The following is a 22,138-nucleotide window of genomic DNA, read 5'->3' on the forward strand; positions in this document are numbered from 1 at the left end:
CACTTCAAATGTCCCAAATCATCGTCAGAGTCCACGCCTGCTTTTTAGAAACTGCACGAATTAATGGCGCTGGTTTAAAATCTTTGCCTAACCACAATATGGTATAAATGGTATCTTCCTGAATCCTTGGCATTTTTATGGGTACCTACACCTTTTTAGGTTCCTATTTATCGTGATGATTAACCCCTGTCTCCTGCCAAGCTCTATTGCTTTCTCCTCTCAGTCATTCCTTGTTTCTAAACATTTTCTAAAGCCCGTCGATACACTTTTCTTGCCGTACCTGAGAATACTTCAAAATTCCAATTCCTGTTCATTCTTTCTCTTTTACATTTTTACGAGTATATCGGACGTTACACCTCAGTATTACTATATCATGGTGTGAGTCCCGCATCCACCTTCGAGAAATTATGCGAATTGATCACACTGTTCCTATAGCTGTACCTATTAATAACGTAGGCTAACTGATAGCTTCCTGAATCCTTATACATTTTTCATGCATACCATATCGGCAACCGATTCTATATTGTGTGCTGTCTAAACCAATCGTTAATTGTGAGTGAGCAACCCTGTGTCCTGCAGAGTTCTATTGCTTTATGTCTAATCTACTCTAATGCTAGATATGCAGCGGAGTTCCTTAATTCGGAGACATAATTTTAAGATAAACACAGCGACGCATTTGAAAGCACTTGAAATAATTTGAGGAAATGGTAATCAGTTTTACCCCAGTGGTCAATCATGTTGGATAGCTGAGGACAGAACCTCTCTTGTACCTACTAAGTGAAACAATACGTGGAATGCACAAAGTGGAAGGGGTGCCAGTTCCATTTTTAGGGCTTCCGGTAGTTTCTCTGGAAGATCTGGTTTCCAAAGAATTCGGTAAATAAATAACGAAGGGGATAGGTATGATGCGGTGGCTAACGTACTGACTTTCCACCCTGAGGGCCTGGGTTTGAATACCGGCGACGACAGATATTTACCGTGAAGCCATGATCCTTACACGGTGCATTGTGGAGGGCACTTTGAGTGAGTACGCGGTCCGTTGGATGGGACGTTAAGCTGCGGACCCCTTGACGCTTTTCGTTGAGAGCAGGCAGATGCGGACGCCGGGTTTCTATCCACCCCTCATCCTTTCCTGTCCATCTCTAACGGCGCAAATGACCTGAGCTGTTGGTCACCTCCCAGAAAAACTACTTCTATGAATAATTAAACAATTGGAGTGGAGCTGAGGATGCTCAGATGTGCCGTCCGAAATGGTTTCCGGGTACTGTCTTCAGCTGCCTAGCGCTCTACCCAATCAAATATCATGCCTCTAAGCTGTTTTTACAATCGGCCCTAAGTACGCAAGTTATTTTTATATGGGAATGCTAGATGTTGTAACATTTACTCTACGAACTCTTGGCGTAATTAACTTCTTTTTAAATATGGGAAAATGAACTTAGAATACTCGTAATAGGTGATCGTTCAAATCGGGAATGAGAATTACGTTAAAACTGACGAGCGCTATTAACAGTCAATACTATGACCCGACTTATGAAGACATGATACTAACAATGCTGAACAATAGGAAGAATAGTAGTTGGGTAGTTTATAGGCAACAGGCAAAGTCACATAGCTTGTATGCGTAGATACACCGTTTTGATGGGCCATGATCGGGTCTTACATGGTGCTCTCGAATCTTTGCTCGCACTCGCGTTGAGGATGGAGTCCCTGTCACTAGGAACGGCTAGTATTTCCCTTCTTGGCTTAAGGACAGAACGGTGGGATGCTTTATCGAAATGTCCACTGAGTTTTCCCATCGATTTTTAGGCTCCTTATCTTAATAAGTTTCCCCTTTGAAGGACTACTTGGCCGTGGGAGGTGTAATGATAAAAGGTCGGCGAGTTTTGAAGTTTTACGTTTTCTTTAAAACTCTGTATATATTATTTAATTTTTGCTGTAGAATTAGTCTGATTTTAACCGTGTGCGTCTAAAACATGAAAATTATTTTTGCTCGCTACCCCTGTTCTAACTTACCATAAGAACACGAAACAGCGAGAAATGAGTCTAGAATTTTTCGAAAGCTTGTAAGAGTATTTGATAAAAATATTATTTAAAAATATTCTGATCCAGTAGCGAGCTATGACTTCCATACTACTGGAGGTCTTAGCTTGGGCGTTTTGTTTCTAGCCTGTAAATAAGTTTCAAATATTTTCTGCAAGTTTTTGCATCAAATATTAAGAAATCTGTAAAAAATCATATTCATTTTAGCCCATTGTTGTCTTCTTTCAACCTGTTTTTTTCCGATTAAAATTGTTCGTTTACGTACAGGTACTATAAGAAAAGAATAATTCTGAAACATGAGTTGATCTCTCCAGCATTTTTTTCTGGCTGTGTGCTAATAGCTTATGATATAATTTGGGTATTTTTCTTTCGATACATATAACTATTTTCTGAGTAAGATATTTCTCAGAAAAAGTGTGATATATTTTCACAATAGCATTTTAAAACGCTTATCAGTTGCAATATATTTTTGTTGAGCTCAACCTTATCGTGGAATTTGTATATTTGTCCAATGTGTGGAAAATATTTGTCAAAAAAGAAAATTTAAATGAAATGGTGAGGAACCCTTTCTGTGGCATACCTGAATGATCCCATCGTGATGGAAAATGTCATTCGATTATGTTTTGTTTGATAAAAGTGTGAATATTATTCTAGTGATTGGAAATTATTATGAAAACCCAAAAAAATTTCAACGATTTCATTATTTGGAGCACTTGAAAGCTCTTCAACTGAAGAAATAATGCCTTAAAACCTTATTTTAAAAGGAATCACTTGCAAAATAGTGGTTTGGATTTTCCTATACGCATTAGGGAGTTAGCAATTGTATTTCTCTTCGCATGTAGTTACTCCTACCAACATGTACTGTAAGCAAAATTTTCCCCTGCCATGAAACTATTTGCGTGTCGAGGGAGTGAGCCCCGTTTTGGCGATGAAGAAACAATGAAAGATGAATGGGGTCGATAAGTAGATCCGTGGAGAAAGGCGGTGCGTGTAAGAGGGCGAGAGAGAATGATTTATAGCGACAGATCTAAAAATGCCTATTCATCATTTACTCCCGCGCCTTTCCATCGATTTCCGTATTTATTCTTTCCCGTCAACGCCCTCCCTACCACCATCTCCCACTTTGTTGTATTTTCATGCTTAATGCTTGATGAGGGCCCAAAGTTCCAGTCGAGTGGAAAAACTTGCTTTCAATCGAGCACATATTTGAGTTCGAAATCATTTCTCTTCCTTCTCTTTTCTGCTACGTCGCTAGCCAACTTCTAAAAGGTTTAGTATATTCAAGAGGAAAGTCGGTAAGATGCAAAATTAATTCATCAGTGTACTATTCAGTGTGAAAAAGTTTTCAAAAAAATTTTCTTAAATAGCATGTACCTTCTACTGCGACATTTGGATTTCTTTCCTGGTTTAATTAGCCATTCTTAAATGTTAGCCATTAAAATTTTTACTGCAATAAAGGTATATACTACACAAACTATATTGTTAATTGGGAAACGATTTGTCGTTGTTTTACATGTTACAGGTTTGAAAAGAAAAATCAATATGAAATTTTGCACATAAAATAGAAGGTATATTTTACAAAGCACCCTCACTCTTTCTTAGTTTAAAGAGAAGCTTTTATTTGCCGCAAAAAAACCTAAGCATAAGACGAGGGAATATTTATTGGGGAAAGGATTAATTTGTAATTGATTGAGTTGGTAAGTAATTTCGGAAATATATTATTGTAACTATATCTAGATAATCTATTTATATAGTGTTGGGTACATAAAGCAATACCCTTGGCATCAAAAATAAGTTATTTACTTTATAAAGAAACATCCTTCGTTGTATTGCTCTCTTTTTTTCTGGGGAAACTTCTATCTAATTTATCCTTATAACTCATCAGAACTTAACTAGTTATGCATCTTTTTTCTCAAATTTAGATATCCTATAAAACATGTTAAGAACCTTTGGTTAATTTTTTCCCCTTTGATATTGCTTAAGCTTTGCATACCTCCTACAATTGTCCCCAAATCAATGCAAAATTCACCACATAAATGCGTAATTTGACGTTGAATTACTGAATACATTCGTTATCAACACGATTGTTCCTTCGTAAGATCTTAACTTTCATTTAATGGGAGTAAGTTACTCTAAGGCGGGCCCTCGTGTTCTTTTAAAGAATGATTTGAACGTCAAACTATGGAGAGCATGGGGGCTCACTTTGATGGCAATGGACACCCAGCAGCAGAATGTGTCCCATTGATTGCAAAATCGAATGACCGCAACCCAGACGCCTCGGCACCCATCGGACTTTGTCCCTTAGGGGCTATCCAGACGACCCCCAGCCCGCGCGAATGCTGCGACAGAGACCTTTGTGGGAAATCGTGGTCGTTTGGAACTTCTAGGAGTGAGATTCTTGGTGGTCTCTTCGAAATAGCGGGAATAGGAAGGGGAAAAGCGGCTTGGTTGGAAAGGCGATGGCCAGGAGAGCCGAGGCTGCTCCTTCCTCATAATGGCCCACCGAGCGTCATTATCGCATTCCCTTGAATGGTTCCAAGATGAATGGGCCCGCTTACAAAACGGAGGAAAAAAAGACCTCGAGGAAGAGGGGTGGTCTGAGGGAGGGGGCGGGTGGGACATGAGGGAGTATCAAAGACGGCGAGCGGGAGGGGAACGCGAAGGCGAGGGGGAGCGAGATACGAGAGAGGGGGTCAGAAGACTATTTTGGGTCATGTGGCACGAAAGGAGGGGGGGGGGAGGAGTTCTTCCTCCTCTTGAAGGCGTGGAAAGGCTTCGGCTCTCTCGAGGAAAAGATAGCGAGGGAAATAAATGGAGCTCATAGGGAGGAACGGGCAAAAGGAGTTTTTGAAGGGGAGGGAAACAGGTGGGTCTGGGTGGGGTGGAGGGGTTGGATGACTATGTACGTCGAGTCACCTGCGGGGAGGGGAAGAACGGAAGAGCCGCTTGTGTGCACTCCGGAGTGTGGTTGGAGATCATGCAGGAGGGGGTGATAAGCGAACCTCTGAAGAGGGGGAGGGTAAGCTCGGGAGTCGGGGGTGGACAGACATTAGTGACGGAACCGCGGCGTGGGACGAGTCCCCTGGACCTCTCATGGAATTAAAATGCGGTGTTCTTCGTTTCGGGTTCCCTGAAGGGAGTGGGGGTTGAAGGAGGAATTCCGCACCGGCTGCTCTTTAGCTTTGGTCGGTAGGGAAAATATGGAGGGGTAGGCGAGAAGTCACACTCGGGGGAAAAATACTGGATTATTAAAAGACGCAGATTATGCCGCATTGTATTATTTCATACATTACATCAACGTCAACGAGAGGAAATATTCGTTGAGTCTAACTGTAAGATTTTGGATTGAGGGATCACGGGAGAATAAGGATGTGATACTCACTTTTTGACAATGAATTATTTTATGCCAAAATTGTTTGGTGCTATCATATTATAGAGATGGGCTTATTGTTTTCTTTCTGAATAGTGATTTTAATAGAAATATTTCATTTTTTATGGAAGCTTCCCAATACCATAGACGCTTTTAAAATCGTCTTGCTGATGAACAGGTTCCTTGCTGGTTACCATCTATTTGTCTGGCAATAGCAGATAGATATATATGATAAGCATAAGCACAGTAATCAACCCGAAGGCCGGTTTGGTAGAAAGTTCACACAACAGGGTTCGGGGGCCAGCTTCTTTCCCTGTGTCGATAATGGTTGCCCAGGAAAATCTGGCACCCAAAAAATCACATAATTAGGGTGGAGCTGTAGGTGCCCAGAGAGGCTTGCCCGGGAATCGAACCCGGGTCCTCGAGTCAGTAGTCCAACGCTTTACCCCTGGACTACCGCAACCCACAGACCGATAATATATGTGTGTATATATATATATATATATATATATATATATATATATATATATATATTTAATCAAAGATAATCAGCGGTCTAGTTGCCGGCCAGTATCAATTACATTTGCTCTAACAGAAGCTAATATTTGTGACATATGGTGAAAAATTACCAAGAAACGCCAATTTGTTTGCATCACGGTAATTGAGAATCTGAGAAGCATTTAGAAGACCTACACTGGAAATTCTTTCATTTGTTCAGGCCGCGAAGGGCTAAAATTATGGTCTCGATTTCGATAGGTAAGCGCACAATATGTGTAGTATGAATTTTGGAATTTTTTTTGAGACTTTTGGAAAACTATTATTACTTGATCCATTCGTTAAAAATTTTTTAAATTTATTTCCAAGATAAATTGTATATTTAGTTTTTATGACTATCCGCAAACATTGTATTTGTATTGTATTGATGATAATTATAAAATTAATTGCCCAGAAATCTCTATTGACAAAAGGGTTCAGTCCTAAATGACTCGGTTTGAAAGCCTTCTGTAGTTCTCCGAATATGAATAATTTTTTATTGATAAGGTAATGCAATGCATCTTCCAAAGAAGTGCTCTAATTTAAATCCTTCATACTAAATAATCAAAGGTTTAATTATTCATGCTTGAAATTGAAGAAATGTGGTACTAATTGTTTACCCGAATTTTAATATTCTTTAAATTAAAAATCGAAGGTACACTATCCGAGATAATGATCGTTTTGGACTTCGGTTTACCTTTTATTTTTAATGTCTGTTGTTGCTATAGCAAATATATTTCTCGTTCGCTTATCAATTAATTAAAGGTGTTTTGCTCTTCCCGGTAATTAAAAGTTTATTTAATTGGATAAGCCGACCTTGATATGAAAATATATTCAAAGAGATCATTATTTTCCTGCTAAATATAATTCAGGAGGTATCATTTCTATTGTAGTATTCATTCTGCTAGACAGCAAAAATGGTGTGATTAGGGAAGCTGCCATTCCAACCATGAAATTGATTCACTTGCTCCGGAGGAAAAACAAATTGATCGGAGCTGCATATAAACGGGTTGAGTTGTATAAAATGTTATTGGCCGATATTGCTTTCAGAGTTCGTGTCATATTTTCTCCGTCTCTCACCCCGGCGGAATAGCCATTTCTTTTTCCATGCTTTCGGCAGAAATGAAAGCGTCTAGTAATTAATTATCTAATGCGCTGAGTGGTTTTTACTTCGCAACCAGATAATCAAAGCTATAAATCTGAACTCTACGATACGAAATCTCTTTAAACAAGACACATTATCGTTTTTGCAGCCAGGAGCCTCATAATGTTTTCAGCACATTTGAAGTATACGCCATTTTCAAAGCAAATAAAACAAGCGTCCATTAATTCCGGACGGAATACCGAGAGGAGAACGAAAGAGGTCAGAGCGGAACTCATCTTGTGCAATCACAGAATTGAGCAATTTCAATTTTGGGTCAGATAGATGAACAAACTGCCGCGAGAGGCCCGATCCTTTGCCGTTGAAGAAAGAAGTCTGTAATTAATTTCGAGGCTCTCTTCCTAAGACCTCTGCACCGCCTCTCGCCCGACTCCGGTGAATTTATCTGTTTCAAAACACGCACATGCAATCTGCAATAAATGTCTCCCCTGTTTCTCTTTTTTTCGCTCCATTGGGGTCGAGTACCGTCGGGAAAATGCGAAATTACCTCCTGGGTGCCGTTAAGGTGCTGATGTCCGGGAAATGGAGAGGGGAGGGAGGGGCCGTTTTGGTGGAGGGTGGGAGAAGGTCTAACTCCGAAAATTTTGGTCCATATTGCGAGAAAAATCGAGTTAGTCGTGGTATAGGAGGAGGATGGAATGAAGGTTGGGAACTGTGAATTAATGGCCCGCCGTAGACGCTTGCGTTTTAAAGTCCTTACTGAATGTTAAATGACCCCAAAATGTAGATAGATATCCCTTCTGCTTAGGAAGCACTGCAGATGAGTAAGAACCAGGAGGAGGAAAAATTGTGATCGGGAAAGGAATAAGAGGGTATTTGGAATAAGGAATATTCTGAGACGGAGAAAACAGGGATAATCATTTTAGGTGAGGCAAGGAGAAAGACAAGGGGAAAGAGTGGACGAATGCGTGGTGGAGACCTTGAAGTTGACTGAGCGGTAATAAATCTTACTGACTCAAAAATCAAGGAAAGGGGAAAGGTATGTCTCCTTCTCGACTTTCTTTAATACAGAAGTGAGCCAGGCCCAAGTCTTCCATGTTTGTGACTGTCTCATAAAAGGGGTCTCCGCTAGGGCCTCGTGCCTTAGGGAAAAATAAGACTATGCACTTCCGAAATGAGTTGCATTAAGTTTTTCTTCCAGTTTTCATTTCCCCAAAATGTTATTTTAATGCACCAACAGACGACCGTGTTTATTTCCGTTTTCTGCGATTTTTGTTTGGTTCAAATCCCAGCTCTCGGAACTGCGCCGATAGCATAAGCGCTGTCCCTAGTGTAATGTGATTTTCTTTCCGCATTTTTGGTGCATGGTTAAATGAAAGACTTCTTACCTGCTTTTATAATGATATTTTTTAAAGCTGGTATGAATTTTTACCGGTTAACTTCTATTTTTGACGATGGGATCTCTTTTTCTTTTATTCTCAAATCATTATACTAACTTTCCGGTGTTTTAAATACCAAAGAAATGCCTTCAAAAATCGATTTATAAAGCCTATTATTTAAAGATTTAATTTCTTAGTGATAGCCAATAACTTCAATGCTAACAATGAGTAATATTCCACAATTTAAAGTTAAAATGTATAAAATGATCCTCGCACTTTTCTATGCGCAAATAATTTAGTGGATTGCAGATATCAACTTTCTCATTCCAAGTGATGGATTTGATTCATATTGCTACGCACTATATTTCGGAATAATATATTAGCTAAAACTATTTTTAGCCCTACCCTATTATGGATAAAGCTGCTCGACTTGACAGCGAAATCTAATGATAGTTGATAATGTTGCTGGTGGAAAATAATCATTTTAGGAAGTAGATACTCGTATAATCAGCTTCTTACCTACCTTCTCCATGTATAAATTTCATTTATAGTGTGAGCAAATATTCACTATCGGTAATCTATGGGTTAAGGTAGGTTTTTAATGGATAAAACATACCAAACGGTACAGGGAAAAATCCCCCCTCTCTCCTAATAAACACAACCCAACCCACAACCCACAACCCACTCTACAACTAATTCCCTCTTCATCTCCACATGCTGTCTTTCTCTTTTCATCCCATCCAACTTCTCCAACCTGTTCCTACCCCTTCCTCGCTTACCTAACATTTTGCGTATTACACAGCCTTCATCATCCCATTGCCAATCATAATGCTTCGCATCGGCCTTTACTGACTTCTTTATATTTCTCCTAACAATTACCTCTCCTTCCCTACCAAACCTAGCACTTCCTCGTATCTTTTCTTTTCAATTTACCTTTCCATCCTTCTCCACAATCACATTTAAAAAGCCTCCAATCCGCGCCTATCATCCTGCTTCAATGACCATATTTCAGTGCCTACGCTCCATACCAAAGTTTTAACGAGTCTTTTCTTAGCATCTCTGCTCGTAGTCCCTCTCATCAATTTTTTCCTTAATTTTGAAAGCTCCGTTGCCTTACATCTATGCCAATTCTTCCCCTAATTTTCCTACTACTTTGACCATTTATGTCCAAAATACTTCCGAGATGCGGAAACTGTCCCGTTTGCTCTAGTGTTTTGCCATCTTTATTTATAATTTATCTTAGCATTTCTCTCTCTGGAAAATCACATATTTATACATTCGGGTTCGATTCCCGGGCAAGCCTCTCGGGGTACATGCAGCTCCACCCAAGCTATGTGATTTTTCGGGTATCAGATCTTCCTGGTAAACCATAACCGGTACAAGGAAAGGAACTGCCCCCCATACCCTGATGTATGAATTTCAAACGACGTATAGGGCTAAATACTGGTTGAACTCTTGCAATACAATCGCCTTCCAAACCGACCTTCGGGTTGATTACTGGGTTTTTATTGTAAAAAAAGGTTCTACGTTTGGTTGAAAGCATATTATTGGTAAATGATCAGTCGCATATATTACAAAATGAAAATTTATTATTTAAAATTTTGCTTTACTTTATCCTTGATTTCGTGAATTCTTGATCAGGTTGGAATTTATTTTTAATTACATTAGACTAAGTACATGGCTAATTTTCACATAAATACTGAGAATATACGACCCTTTGTGTAATCAGCCGTATGTGTCCTCTTACATTATATGCAAGTTTTTATGGCATTTTTATGAAAAATGAGATTATGGTTTCAGTAATTTAATGGGTTATGATCTTAAAGTAATTGCCGAAATATTTTTTGCATTATTCTCTACATAATTTTATATTGCTTATTCACTTATTAAAATCATTTCCTACTCATACTAGGAGATCATGCCATAAACGTTGTCGTAAAGTACGAACATTTATTCAAAGTCATCTTAGTATCATCCCTGCTCATTCATATTTTTTAAGCCTATTTACATAATTCCCTACGTTCACTTTATTACTTTCATTGACATTGTCCCAGCAAAATTTGTTCGTCCCTTTCCACACTGAGAACTTCAATCAAAAAAGCCCCAGCATATTCCTACTGATGGCATATCTAACTACTCAAACTAAATAATATACTCTTGATGTAACTAAAAAAAATGGGTAACGGTACATCAGTTCAAAACTTTATTCGCTAATTTTACCATGCACTTCGTAGGAACAGCATGAGACATTCTCCATATGGATATTTACCAGATCTCCGTGGTATTATGGGTGTTAAAATCGGGCTATATACAGGTCTGTATGATCTGAAACTAAGAAATGCATTGCGTTGTGCGGTACAAAATCGTGATGGTGCATTTTACAGCCTCAGGGATAATCTAATGGAAAATGTATCACTGATACTTAACCTATCGGAAAACTTGAAGAGAATAATTTATTTTCTGTTGAGGGAAAATTCCAAAATTGTTGTAATTATATGTTTTAAAAACTAAGGTAATGGTTGACGAAATTATTGGCTTTGTACTTGATGGATTCATTAATATAATTGATCTTTATTAAAATCCAAGAAACTGCGGGAGATGCCGCAGCAGTAAGCTTTGTCTGAGTAATCCGCTGTTACAATGCAACAATTTCAATGTTAAATTAATTCGCCTTGACCGGGATCCCGGTCAAAGAGAATTATTTTTACGCTCTAAAATTGTTGCATTATAATGATTTATATTAAACGCATACAGAAGAAATCCTAAAATGGAGAAAAATACCATTTGTGGACAAGAGAAAAAATAGATTTTTGCAGAATTTTCATCATCTTGAACGAAGAAGGATACTTTTACACCAATTAACATCATTTTCGTTGCATGATTCGCTATTATTCTTTGAAAGCGGGAATGGAATATTTTTACCCATGTGAAACTTTTATAACCAGTATATACCATATATATATATATATATATTTTTACATATATATACATATATAATATATATATATATATATATATATAGAATATATATATATGTATGTATATAAATATATATAATATACAAATATATATATATATATATATATATATATATATATATATATATATATACAAATATACATATATAAATATATATAATATATATATATATATAGAAAATATATATATATATATGTATGTGTATATATATATATATATATATATATATATATATATATATATATATATATATATATATATATATATATATATATATATTCAGTAAACACTCAAGTTATTTATGCAAAAGAAGATTTACAGGCCATTTTAATATATTTCATTTGTCTCCATATTCTAAGGTACAGTAATATACAAGATTTTAGGAGACTAAGGCCCATAACCCTGGAAATATCTTAGGTTAGTAAAGTATCGGTACTAATAGAATAGTACCGGTCAGGCGATTTGGATTCATGAGACTTCTGATTACTCCTATAGTGGGAAAGCAATGATATTGCTACTTAAATGCATATAAGGAAGAGTTTGAATGAATTCATACTCATATATTCTAAAAATTGGGTCCACTCTATTCCTTCGAGAAGTTTGATCCCTTTCAAATACCTTGAATCCAAGTGCTTACAATCTTTCTTCTTTCCTTTCAGGACGACCAAAGTCACACATTTCCTGGTGGCTGGGGTCCAAACTTCTCGACGATGCTTTGGATAATGGCTCCGAGTCAATGTCGGTAAACAATCTGTTAATTCCAATAGCAGATAGGAGTCTGCACGGAGCCGTTCTCACATGCCGAGCGTCGAATTCTAACCTCACACGTCCGGTTGCCGTAGACATCCCCGTTGAGCTATATCGTAAGTAACATTAGTGCTTGGATAAATTTAGCAAATTTAATATGTATTTAGTTATTGTAATGGAAAAGTTTTCTACCTCGCATCCCAAAACTAAGTTGGCTGTTAGCTTGGAAATGAATATGTAATTGTATTATAAATTTAAATTTAACAAATGTTTAATGATTTAACGATAGGATGACTTATTGAGAAAAATCATATTTTAAATTTTTTAAATTAAATTTCACTTCTTTTTATTTAACAGTCCTCATTTTATGTTACCAACTTAACTTAGGCGGCCTAAAAACGGAAACGTTCTCGGTCTACAAAGAATTTGCCTCAGTGCTTCCAATGAAATGCGCATATCAAATAATTAAAATAATTTCTGCCTAAAATTTGTGAGTACGTGAGTATATGATGAACACGACTATGAGTCCATTCATGGAATTCCACGAGGCAAAGGGAACGAACGTACGTGTTCCACAAGATGACCAAAGAAATCGAAACATTTCAGAATTGATATTTCTAGAAGTTACTTACTTAAAGAGTGTGTAATATCTTCCGAGTTGTATGCAATTCTAACTTCTTTGAATATGAGTGTTGCTGAAACATATTGTCCCTAAGAATTTTTAACTAACAAGTCTAGCAATAATTAGTATTACTCATTACTTTTGTATATTAGGTTTGAACGGGTTCCTGTCCTTTCGTTGGGACAACATTTCCTTGTTTTGCTTTTGTTGAAAACCTCGATTCATATAACTTCCAATTCCTGTTTCAATAAATCTATACTCAGGTTTGAGGAAAAATATTAAGCAGTGAATTTTAGAAGGTATCTATGGTAGGTTAGTGGCCGTATTTACTAAGTAAGAGGATAGAATTTATTTTTTGCCGTATGTTTACACAATGCCGTTTATTGAATGAGCTCCATCAGTCTCAATGAACTTTGTTAAAATCTACTAGACTTTTCGGTCGAAAAGATGCAACATACCCCCATATGCAGTGAGACCGACATCCAGTTCCAGAACTCCAATGTCGTATCTAACAGGCTTTTTATTAAACGATAAAAGAAAGGTCAGCCCTTCAAACGAAACATTATTGAGTAGAAAATAACTCTCTGTAAGAATATGGTAACATCTGTGTAAATTATTTTGTAAATCATGCATATTTTTTGATCAGATACAATGAAATAATTAGATAAAATACCCTATGAAAACAATTTCCCTCACAGCTCACCATGGAAACGTGGTTTGTACTCTAGGGTGACTATGATAGGTGAAACATTTGATGAATAGAGAATAACTCCATTACTGAAACAAACTATCGTTGAATACGTCAGCTGAATTATTTCAAAATACTTTTACCATATTAAACTAAACAAATAATTTATATTACTGAATAATGAACAAAAATGTAATTTACTAGTTGATCTTATTATTGAATACGTAAAATAACAGTACCTGTCGACTCATATAAAGCCTCAAATGTAGGTCGTAAGGATTACTGTCAGGGGTGCAGTTTAAAACTACGCAGAGGGTAGACCCAGTAGCGTTAATTTTTTAAAGGATAATCTGAGAATCAATAATGGCAAACGACGCCTTTAAATCAACCTTTTTGCATGGAAAAATATGCATAGTTTATTTCAGGAAATATTGTTCGCTAAGGGATCAAATTTTAATATTAAAATACACTAATTTCCTATTCTAATATTCTATCGTTAGCAAAAACGTCAACGGCTTAAGTGAAAATTTTTGTCTCTCATTCGTTATTGATAGCAACGTTTTACGAGATAATTTGAACAGATAATGATATGCGTCGTACCTACTTATCCCACTGTTGAAATACATATGAGAAGTCACCAATGAACGCACATGTGAGTGACTTGCGAATCAAAAGTAATGCAAAATTAGCTTTTTTTGCTCTGTATGCATGAAGACACGCACAAATCGCTATAACACAGCTGTTACACTAAATTTACGTTACCATCGATAATTCCCATGCCACGTCTCTCGAGCGTTCCCATTGCTCCCTCTCCCTCGCTCTTTCCATTTGCTAGCTGCGTACAACCCCTTTCCCTATTGCTCTGGAGGGGCCTTTCCTCTGCTCTGCGCCCATAATTCACGCCAGAAAGAGGCCGTGGGCACCTCCTTCCCCATACTTCAAGGCGCAATGCCTCGCACCGCCCTCGTCCGATGTGCGTGGGCAAGAAGAATCTTTGAGGAGGTTTGGCAAAGGGAGGGAGAAAGAGACGGAGGGTAAAGGAGAGAAAACAAACCTTAGGGGAGAGGGGCGGCGGAGCCGGGCTCTCCCCGCATCAACAGACCAGCCGGCCACCCACTCCTCCCTCGCCCAGCCCTAAGCCAAAAGCCCGCTCCTTCTCCATCTTCCTTCGCGGACCTCTACTCCGCTCCCACAGCTCCCTCTCGCCGAAACTCCTTCGCACTGGTGAACGCAAGCAAAGGAGTTAGGGTAGGTATCTCCTTCCACACGCCCCTCATTTCGTCTGACGCTCTTCCCATCGTCCCACTCTCGCCCCCGTGAGCGCCCGCGTCCCTCTCAGAACGCGTGATATGTAATATGTTCCTCGTCGCTTTGGCAAGAAGGGCTTGTCATGGCCAATACGAGTGTAACTCTAGATATGTAACTGATTAAAGTTGTGTACTGTAAGGGAACTCTACCTCTGGCAGGACGGAGGGTATCAACCAATCAAATCGATCAATCAAATGTGGTGATAATGTACAAAATGTCATTCAAGAATAATATTTTGCTATTATTTCTAATTAGTGGTAATTAATTTGGAAAAAAATACAAACAAGGGTTCTCAATGGTTAGGCTCAAAGGGTTACCTGGTTTAGGTAACCAGGACTTACTGAACAAAAAATTGAAAAACGATTTAAAATTCCATATATTCATTATTAGGTTTCTCTTTCTCATAAATGATATTCTAAATGATTATTCACAAGCACTTAGCTATTTGGTGGTATATTGTGAAAAGTACATTTGATACGATGGGGTATTTTGATGGGATCTCTGAAATTAGTATCCGATGCTATGAATATATTATATCTCATTGTGATACGTATTTGGTAAGATGAGATTTAAAACTTGGAAAACTTAAATAAAGTCTTCATGCAGGGTTACATATTACCCTGTTTCATATTCCGTGTTTTCGTGCCCTCATATGCTCTTCACCGCCATGCTGCCTCCAGCTATCCCACCACTCCTTATCCCCTTGCCGTTCTCCTTTCGTTCGCGACCCTAAAAGTTCCTCTATCGCCATTCAGGTGTCCATTCTAAATTGGGAACGTGCACGGAGAGTTAAAGACCTGTACTGGCCACCCCTCCCATGCCTCCTCCACCTTCTCCGACCCTTCTACCCCGCCGACACCCCTTGCTTTGCTCGCGTTTGGGGAGAGCGAGCGTGGAGGTGATGTTTTCCCTTTAAACCCCGTCTACCCCTTCCATCATCTCCCACCTCTTCACCCTTCCACAAACACCGTTCATCCAGCTCTTGACCCGCCGCCACACACGAAACATATACGCTGGGGTTACCATTTCCATCCCATCTCCCCTTCGCAGTCATCCCGCGCTAAAGCTCTTTTCATCCGTTTTTCTGGACAGAACCCCAACAATGCCTCATTCTTCTGCTTCCCTTCCTGTCTAGAAAGCAACCATCTCTCCCAGCATTCCTTCAAATATTATAACAACAAACCACCCACCGTCCTCTCTCACTCCCTAGAAGCAGTTCCCATTCCACTTAGCTTCGCTCCCCACCCTTTTCTCCGTCGCCGCGCCCTTGAGGCATACCCGGAAGGAAATTGGCCTCTCACTCCCCTCTTCCTCAAACCCTCACCCGTGACCTCATAGTCCTTCACAAGCCCTCTCCGCCTCAGCCCACTTTTATGGCCACACACACGTCAAACTTCCTTCCAGAAAACCCCACAGAACCTCTCCTCCCTCCCGATTCCATTAAAATAGCATATGGTTCGACCTTCCTTCCTACGCCCTCGCACGCCTTCCCCGGTTCCCACTCGAATGCATTATATCGGTGTGTAAAAGTGGTAGAGTGGGGGTGCGGAGAGAGGGTTTGAGGTTCCATCGACTACAGGGGGTGTGAGATGCAGAGGCCTCTCTTTTTTATTTTTTTTTCGCGTGAGGGTGGCGGCTGGAGGAAACGCACGCATATCCCGGGTGGATGCATATTTCATCCCGCATTATCAATTTATTGAACTATTTGCGAGCGATTTGTGAATAGGGCGGGGATTTGGGAGATTAGGGTGGCTGAGGGCGGCGGGAGGGATTTTCCGTTTCTCTGAAGGGCACGGGCTAAAGGGCTTGGAAATGTTAAGGTTCAATATTGGTACTCAACGCACCTTTGGGAATAATAAGCACAGAAAGTGCGTAAAACATGAGCAAAATGCACACATAATGTTTTCAGTAAGTATTATGTGGTTAGGCTTCAGTCAATTCTCAGGCCTTGTAAGTGCACGGAAAACTAAATTTTTTTTAATTTAGTGGCTTAAGTTCACCATAAAGAAAGAAACACGTATTTATGGAAGAACATTAATTCTCAAGGAACTCTTGCCAGGTTGAGCCCTCTATTGTTGTGTTCTCTTTTGGATCTACATCTTTGGGAGGTTATTTAAGCAGCATCTAACTCCAAAAATCCAAATATTATGCAATAAAAATATTACTTTAATTTTCTTCATTGTTACTGGTCTTTTGGTTATTTTTCGATGTTCAGGGATTGGTTCACATATTCAAATGTATCATCATACAATATTGTAAACGAGAGACAGAAAATATAAATATGTTTTGAACATTCTCCAATGCCATGTCAATTGAAATAGACCATATTTAAGAACCACGAGATTTATGCTGTACCACCATGTTGCATATATTCATATTGCAACTGTTATCGCTGAGTATCTCAGTAAAATCAATTCAAATGTTTTACTCGCCCTCCCTTTAGTCAGGACCGTGTTCCACATGACTTTTAATTGATCCTCAAAATGAAGAATTACGAGTACCTTCGTGAAAAGGGATTTTCATTAGCAGCAGCAATGTTGAAAGCTACTGATGTAATTTTGAAGGACCTGTCAAACATTGACATCCATTTGGGACAAGTGAATTTAATAGAGCTCTTTTGGGTAATGTTTTAGTAACATTTTTAGATATTATTACTTATTAATGATATCAACAACGGTATTCTTTCCTTACACAATTATATCAGCGCTGACGATTATGAAAACTTTTTCACCGTGTAAATTCTCTATTCCTCGTTGAAGTCACTCAACTCAAGCTAGATCCATTTACTTTCACATCTAAGGCTGTTTTTGACAACTCTTTTTCCTCTATTTCTTTGAATAGTGTGCCTCTCATCCATTTTCTAAGCTCGACCAAACCACCGGACACACTTCTTCAATATCTTTCTCCTAACGGCATCTAATCCACATTATTTCCTAGCACACATCTCTCCTCCTCGGATTTTCATGGGAGGAATATTATCATTTTCATTGAATGTTAACATTTTAATTTTTTAGAAGCTCTAAGTATGATAAATAGCTCTCCAATATTTAATTTTCTATTCCTATGGCGTTTTTGGTTTCCTCATTTCTGGAGATAACTAAAGCTAAACTTTTGCCTTACTTCAAAAATCTAGATGTAAAGGAGTCAGTATTGTAGTATTGTACGAGGCTTCTATATATTTCTAATCGAGATTTCATTGCTAAGGACATATTGCTAGGCTAAAATGTGAAACATTTCACATTGCAATGTGAAAAATCAATCCATTCCGCAAGATTTTGTAACGCCTTGTAAGTTTACACAATGATTCTTTTTTTCCTATTCTCACCCCAGATTCTCCTAAAGCAACCGTCTTCAGTAAACATTTTCCTTGTTCTGTCATACTCCTGCTTTATTTCCTGTGATGATGTGGAATGGAGTACACTTATTTGTCCTGCAAATTTTTTTTATTAGGCAGAAATCCATGTTTTATTTCCTCAACATATGAGCAAGATATTTTTGATCGAATTTGCTCGTCATTAACCGCTTCAATAATTTATATATTTTGACGAATGCAGTCTCTTGAGGTGCAAATGCTACCCTGTTAAATTATTTTAATTTTTACCCTCAATACCTTCTGGTTGTTTTAATTTGTGCGTATATTAGACGCAATTACATTTGCGTTAGACGCAATTAACCTCATATTAGGTAGCCCATCGCGGCTATTAAGTAACCTCTCTCATGTGTGCGCTTCTCAATTAACAGTGCTCATCGTCAGATTTTTTGAACATATTCGTATGTACAATTCTTACACTTGCCTTAGCTATGCCCTCATCTCTTTTTCTCATTTATCCATTAAGTCATTGAGTATTATTAGTGCCACTAAGCAATAGTATTTATTCAAAGCGATAACTCAAAATTTTGATATTTCTATTAAAACACTAATTAAATATTATATCACTTCATATTCTCTAATTAGCTTTAACGCTTCTCTTCCATGTGCCTGGCATATAACTTTAATTTCTATCGGGTAACCCGTTTTTATAAAATGATTTTATCTATCGAATATTTCATATTTTTTAACAATGTGATATATTTATCATGTTTATTCTTACAATGAGACATATTTTTCATATTTATATTTGATACTAAGGTATTCGGCAATTATGTAAAAGAGAGGTCATTTACATATTAATTATTAAATTAATGAAATAGATAATTGAAAAACATTTCCGTGAGTTTCAACTAAGTTTTCTTTTCTGATAATTTTGCTGTGGAATCTTAAATCAGATCAGTTCTGATTATTATTATATGCTGTACGCCGCTGTGGTACATCTGCATGAAATCATTTTTTCTAACAGAACTAGCTATTTTTTCATAAAACCCTAGAAAAATTATTCGTTATTGAGTTTAATCTTCTATCCTTTCCTTGCTTCCTTGTGGTTGCCCGTTTTATGGAGATCTTTTTATTTCTTTTAAAGCAATTTTTTTCAGTTTCTATAAATATCACCTTATTTTCTGCTTGCCACTGGCAAAGCCAAATACTTGCAAAAGTCCTGGCTTATTTTCAAGGTTATTTGCCTGCATGTTTGCTTTTTCAGAGGACTGCTTCAATAAACAATGCTCCTTTCTTCGCACTACACCACTAAAAGGGTCAGCCAGAGAAAAGATACACCAGAAGACATCTCTACTCTACTAAAATAAATAATTTATAAATCCATTTTTTTTTCGTGGTATTTCGCTGGTATTGTGAAGAGTACAGATTTCTGTTGATAAAAATAGCAGTTGGAAAACATAACGAAGAAACTTTTAGTTGATGCAATGCCATGGCAGTCTCCCTGAAGAAGGATCTATGATTCATTCTCTGAGGGTATTTCAGCATCATTTGTTTTTCATTCAACTTATAAGTATTCCATATAAACATTGTATGGAAATAGTAGACATATTAGGAGCATCAAAGCATGACTGACTGAGCATAAACTCTTTCCTTCAGGAAATACGTTTCATTCTGAAGCTTATTTCTTCAAATGTCCATTTTGAGATTTTATCTAATAGTTCGTCACCAAATAATTACCATTTACGTGGGTCATTCAATAAGTTCAGATCTTCTCCTTTTAGCTCAATATACCTCTCCCAGCCTTTCTGTAATTCCAAAAATGAAGGATTTTGGAAGGTCCTCAAAATAGGCAAATGTGTTGGCAATGACCTCCTCGTTAGGCGTTAATCGTTTAGCATCTACCTATTTTTTTAAGTTGGGAAATAAAAAAGATCTAGTGAATACGGTGCATGCTGTAATTATCCGAACTTTATTCCATTATATTTTCCATTTAAACCACGCATTCATCCGTGGAAGTGAATTTTTTTCTTTGCAAAATGAAAACTTTCTTCTTGATTTATTCACTTCACCGGTGCAATTACGTCTCATAATATTCTCCTTTTATCGCTTGTCCTTTTTGCAAGTTGTCAATTTAGATGATTTGGCTTAACCTTCAAAAACTCGTGTTCATCAACCCACCGTCCGATTTCACCGTCTTCGCATTCTTCGAAGCCGGATCGCCAAATCGACTGTTTACAAATCGACTGTTTACAAATCGACTGTTTGAAAATTTGGCTGTTGACCATAGTAGTTTATCCATATTTAGTCCGTGTTTATATATCAATGAAGAAATATGACAGGATTTTATGGAAACACGCCAAAGTATCTTCCGAATCGATCACACATTGCTCTTTTTTCCACTGAGAGCAAAAGCCAACACCCAATTTTTTTTCGGGCGAATTTGAGAACTATGTATCTTCTGATATTCTTGTATTATCTCTTGACTACTGAGCGAACTTTGCTTTGTTGATCACTGAAAACCATATGGTACATTTTGTCAATCATTTCGGAGGAAGTCAAGTCATACATACAAGCGCCATCTTCTGGCTATTCTAAGGAGTTATTGAGCGTCCCACACGTATCTTGATTGGTCCAAATGACTAATGAACATTCGTGCTTATTATAACAATTCAGGTTTGACAATTTTATAGCATAATTTCTTCTAATTAATTGGGTCTTTAATGCAAATTTTTGAATGCTTGAATGCCAAGACTAATACATGGAACCATTTCAAACAAATATGTAGAAACATTATTGCAATATAAAATAAAACTTTATAATATGAAAACAATTGAGAGAAACTTTTTGGCTATTAGTAAAATATATTAGTAACCATTTTTTTCATTAGTATGAGATATCAGTTTCTTTACCATATCTGATCAATCTTACGTAGTAACTCCTTGATGGAAGCGGTTACTTCCAAGAAATCAGCGTCTCCCGACTCTCCTGCTGCGCTTAGGTCTCTGCGCCTCTTAGTAGTCCTGAGGCCCATCACGACGTCCTCATCGATTACCCAAGGACTTTGGGATCTAACCAATTTAACGGCAATCTATTTGCGCCCTTGGTTGGGAAAGGGCGATGGCTGAATCCTTTAGAGCACTAGTGGTGGGGCGGGGAAACGCCGAGAAAGGAAGACATGATGGTGTATGGGGGTAGAGATAGGGAGAGAGAAGAAAAGTGGAGGCACCTTTTCTCCGCAAATGAATACGCTTGTAAACCTATGGGTGAGTTTGGGGAGAGGTGAGGCTATTCTGTTTGAAATGTAGGTCGGGGTCCACTCTAGTGGTACCTTGGCGACCTACTGGGGGAAGGTTTGTATAGGTTAAGTGTTTCCATGTGTGAGTGTGCTGGTTGTGATGCCTGCCCATGTGTATATTTGTATTTCCATGGCTCTCCGAAACTTCTCTTTCTTTCCCTCCCTGATATCCCTAGCTCTCCCCACCCAGAGGTCAACGACTGTTGACCGCGACTGGGCGTAGGGCTGGCGAGAGAGGAGACCTTACTACATTCATGTGCCGAGTACGAATCGGTATTGGCGTAGGATCGTGAGTTTGTGTGATGGACCCGCAGCCCACACCTGAAAATATCTCCCTGAGGCAGTTTAAGCAAACGGTGAAGAAAGAGAGGTCAGAAGGAATGGGTTTAAAACAAATACCCCATGGAAAACAAGTGCTTCTAGATTATCTTCAGTCAATGATATTCTTTTCAAAGAGAATTTTCTTTTCGTCGTCCATATTTTTTATTTATACGGATTTGCTTTTGCTTTGCTCCCATTTAAAAGATATATCGCTTTGAAAGTAATGATGGAAGCATTGACGATTTTTTTAAGAAAATCGCTAATACATTTTATTCAACATCGAATTTTCAGCTACCGATTATTTGGGTATCCAGATCTAAGCTATTAAGTTTAGGATTCAAGTAAAATCTATTAAATTGAGGTTACATTTATAAAGGCAACACAACTTCAGCTGATCTAAAGATTTAACTTCTTAAGTGGAAATTTTTGATAAAAAAATA

The 22,138-nt window shown here is 38.0% G+C and overlaps 1 protein-coding gene across 1 annotated transcript in view; it reads left to right on the plus strand.

The window, feature by feature from the left end:
* The window catches only part of LOC139698728 (protein turtle homolog A-like), a 577,577-nt gene that overhangs the window by 355,035 nt on the left and 200,404 nt on the right, over window positions 1-22,138 (plus strand). The window contains exon 5 of the mRNA XM_071597621.1: window positions 12,064-12,267. Coding sequence (XP_071453722.1) covers window positions 12,064-12,267 — 204 coding nt within the window. The remainder of the gene's footprint in view (window positions 1-12,063; window positions 12,268-22,138) is intronic.

This window comes from Hetaerina americana, unplaced genomic scaffold, assembly GCF_022747635.1.
Source record: "Hetaerina americana unplaced genomic scaffold, ioHetAmer1.1.p SCAF_9, whole genome shotgun sequence".
Classification (NCBI taxonomy): domain Eukaryota; kingdom Metazoa; phylum Arthropoda; class Insecta; order Odonata; family Calopterygidae; genus Hetaerina; species Hetaerina americana.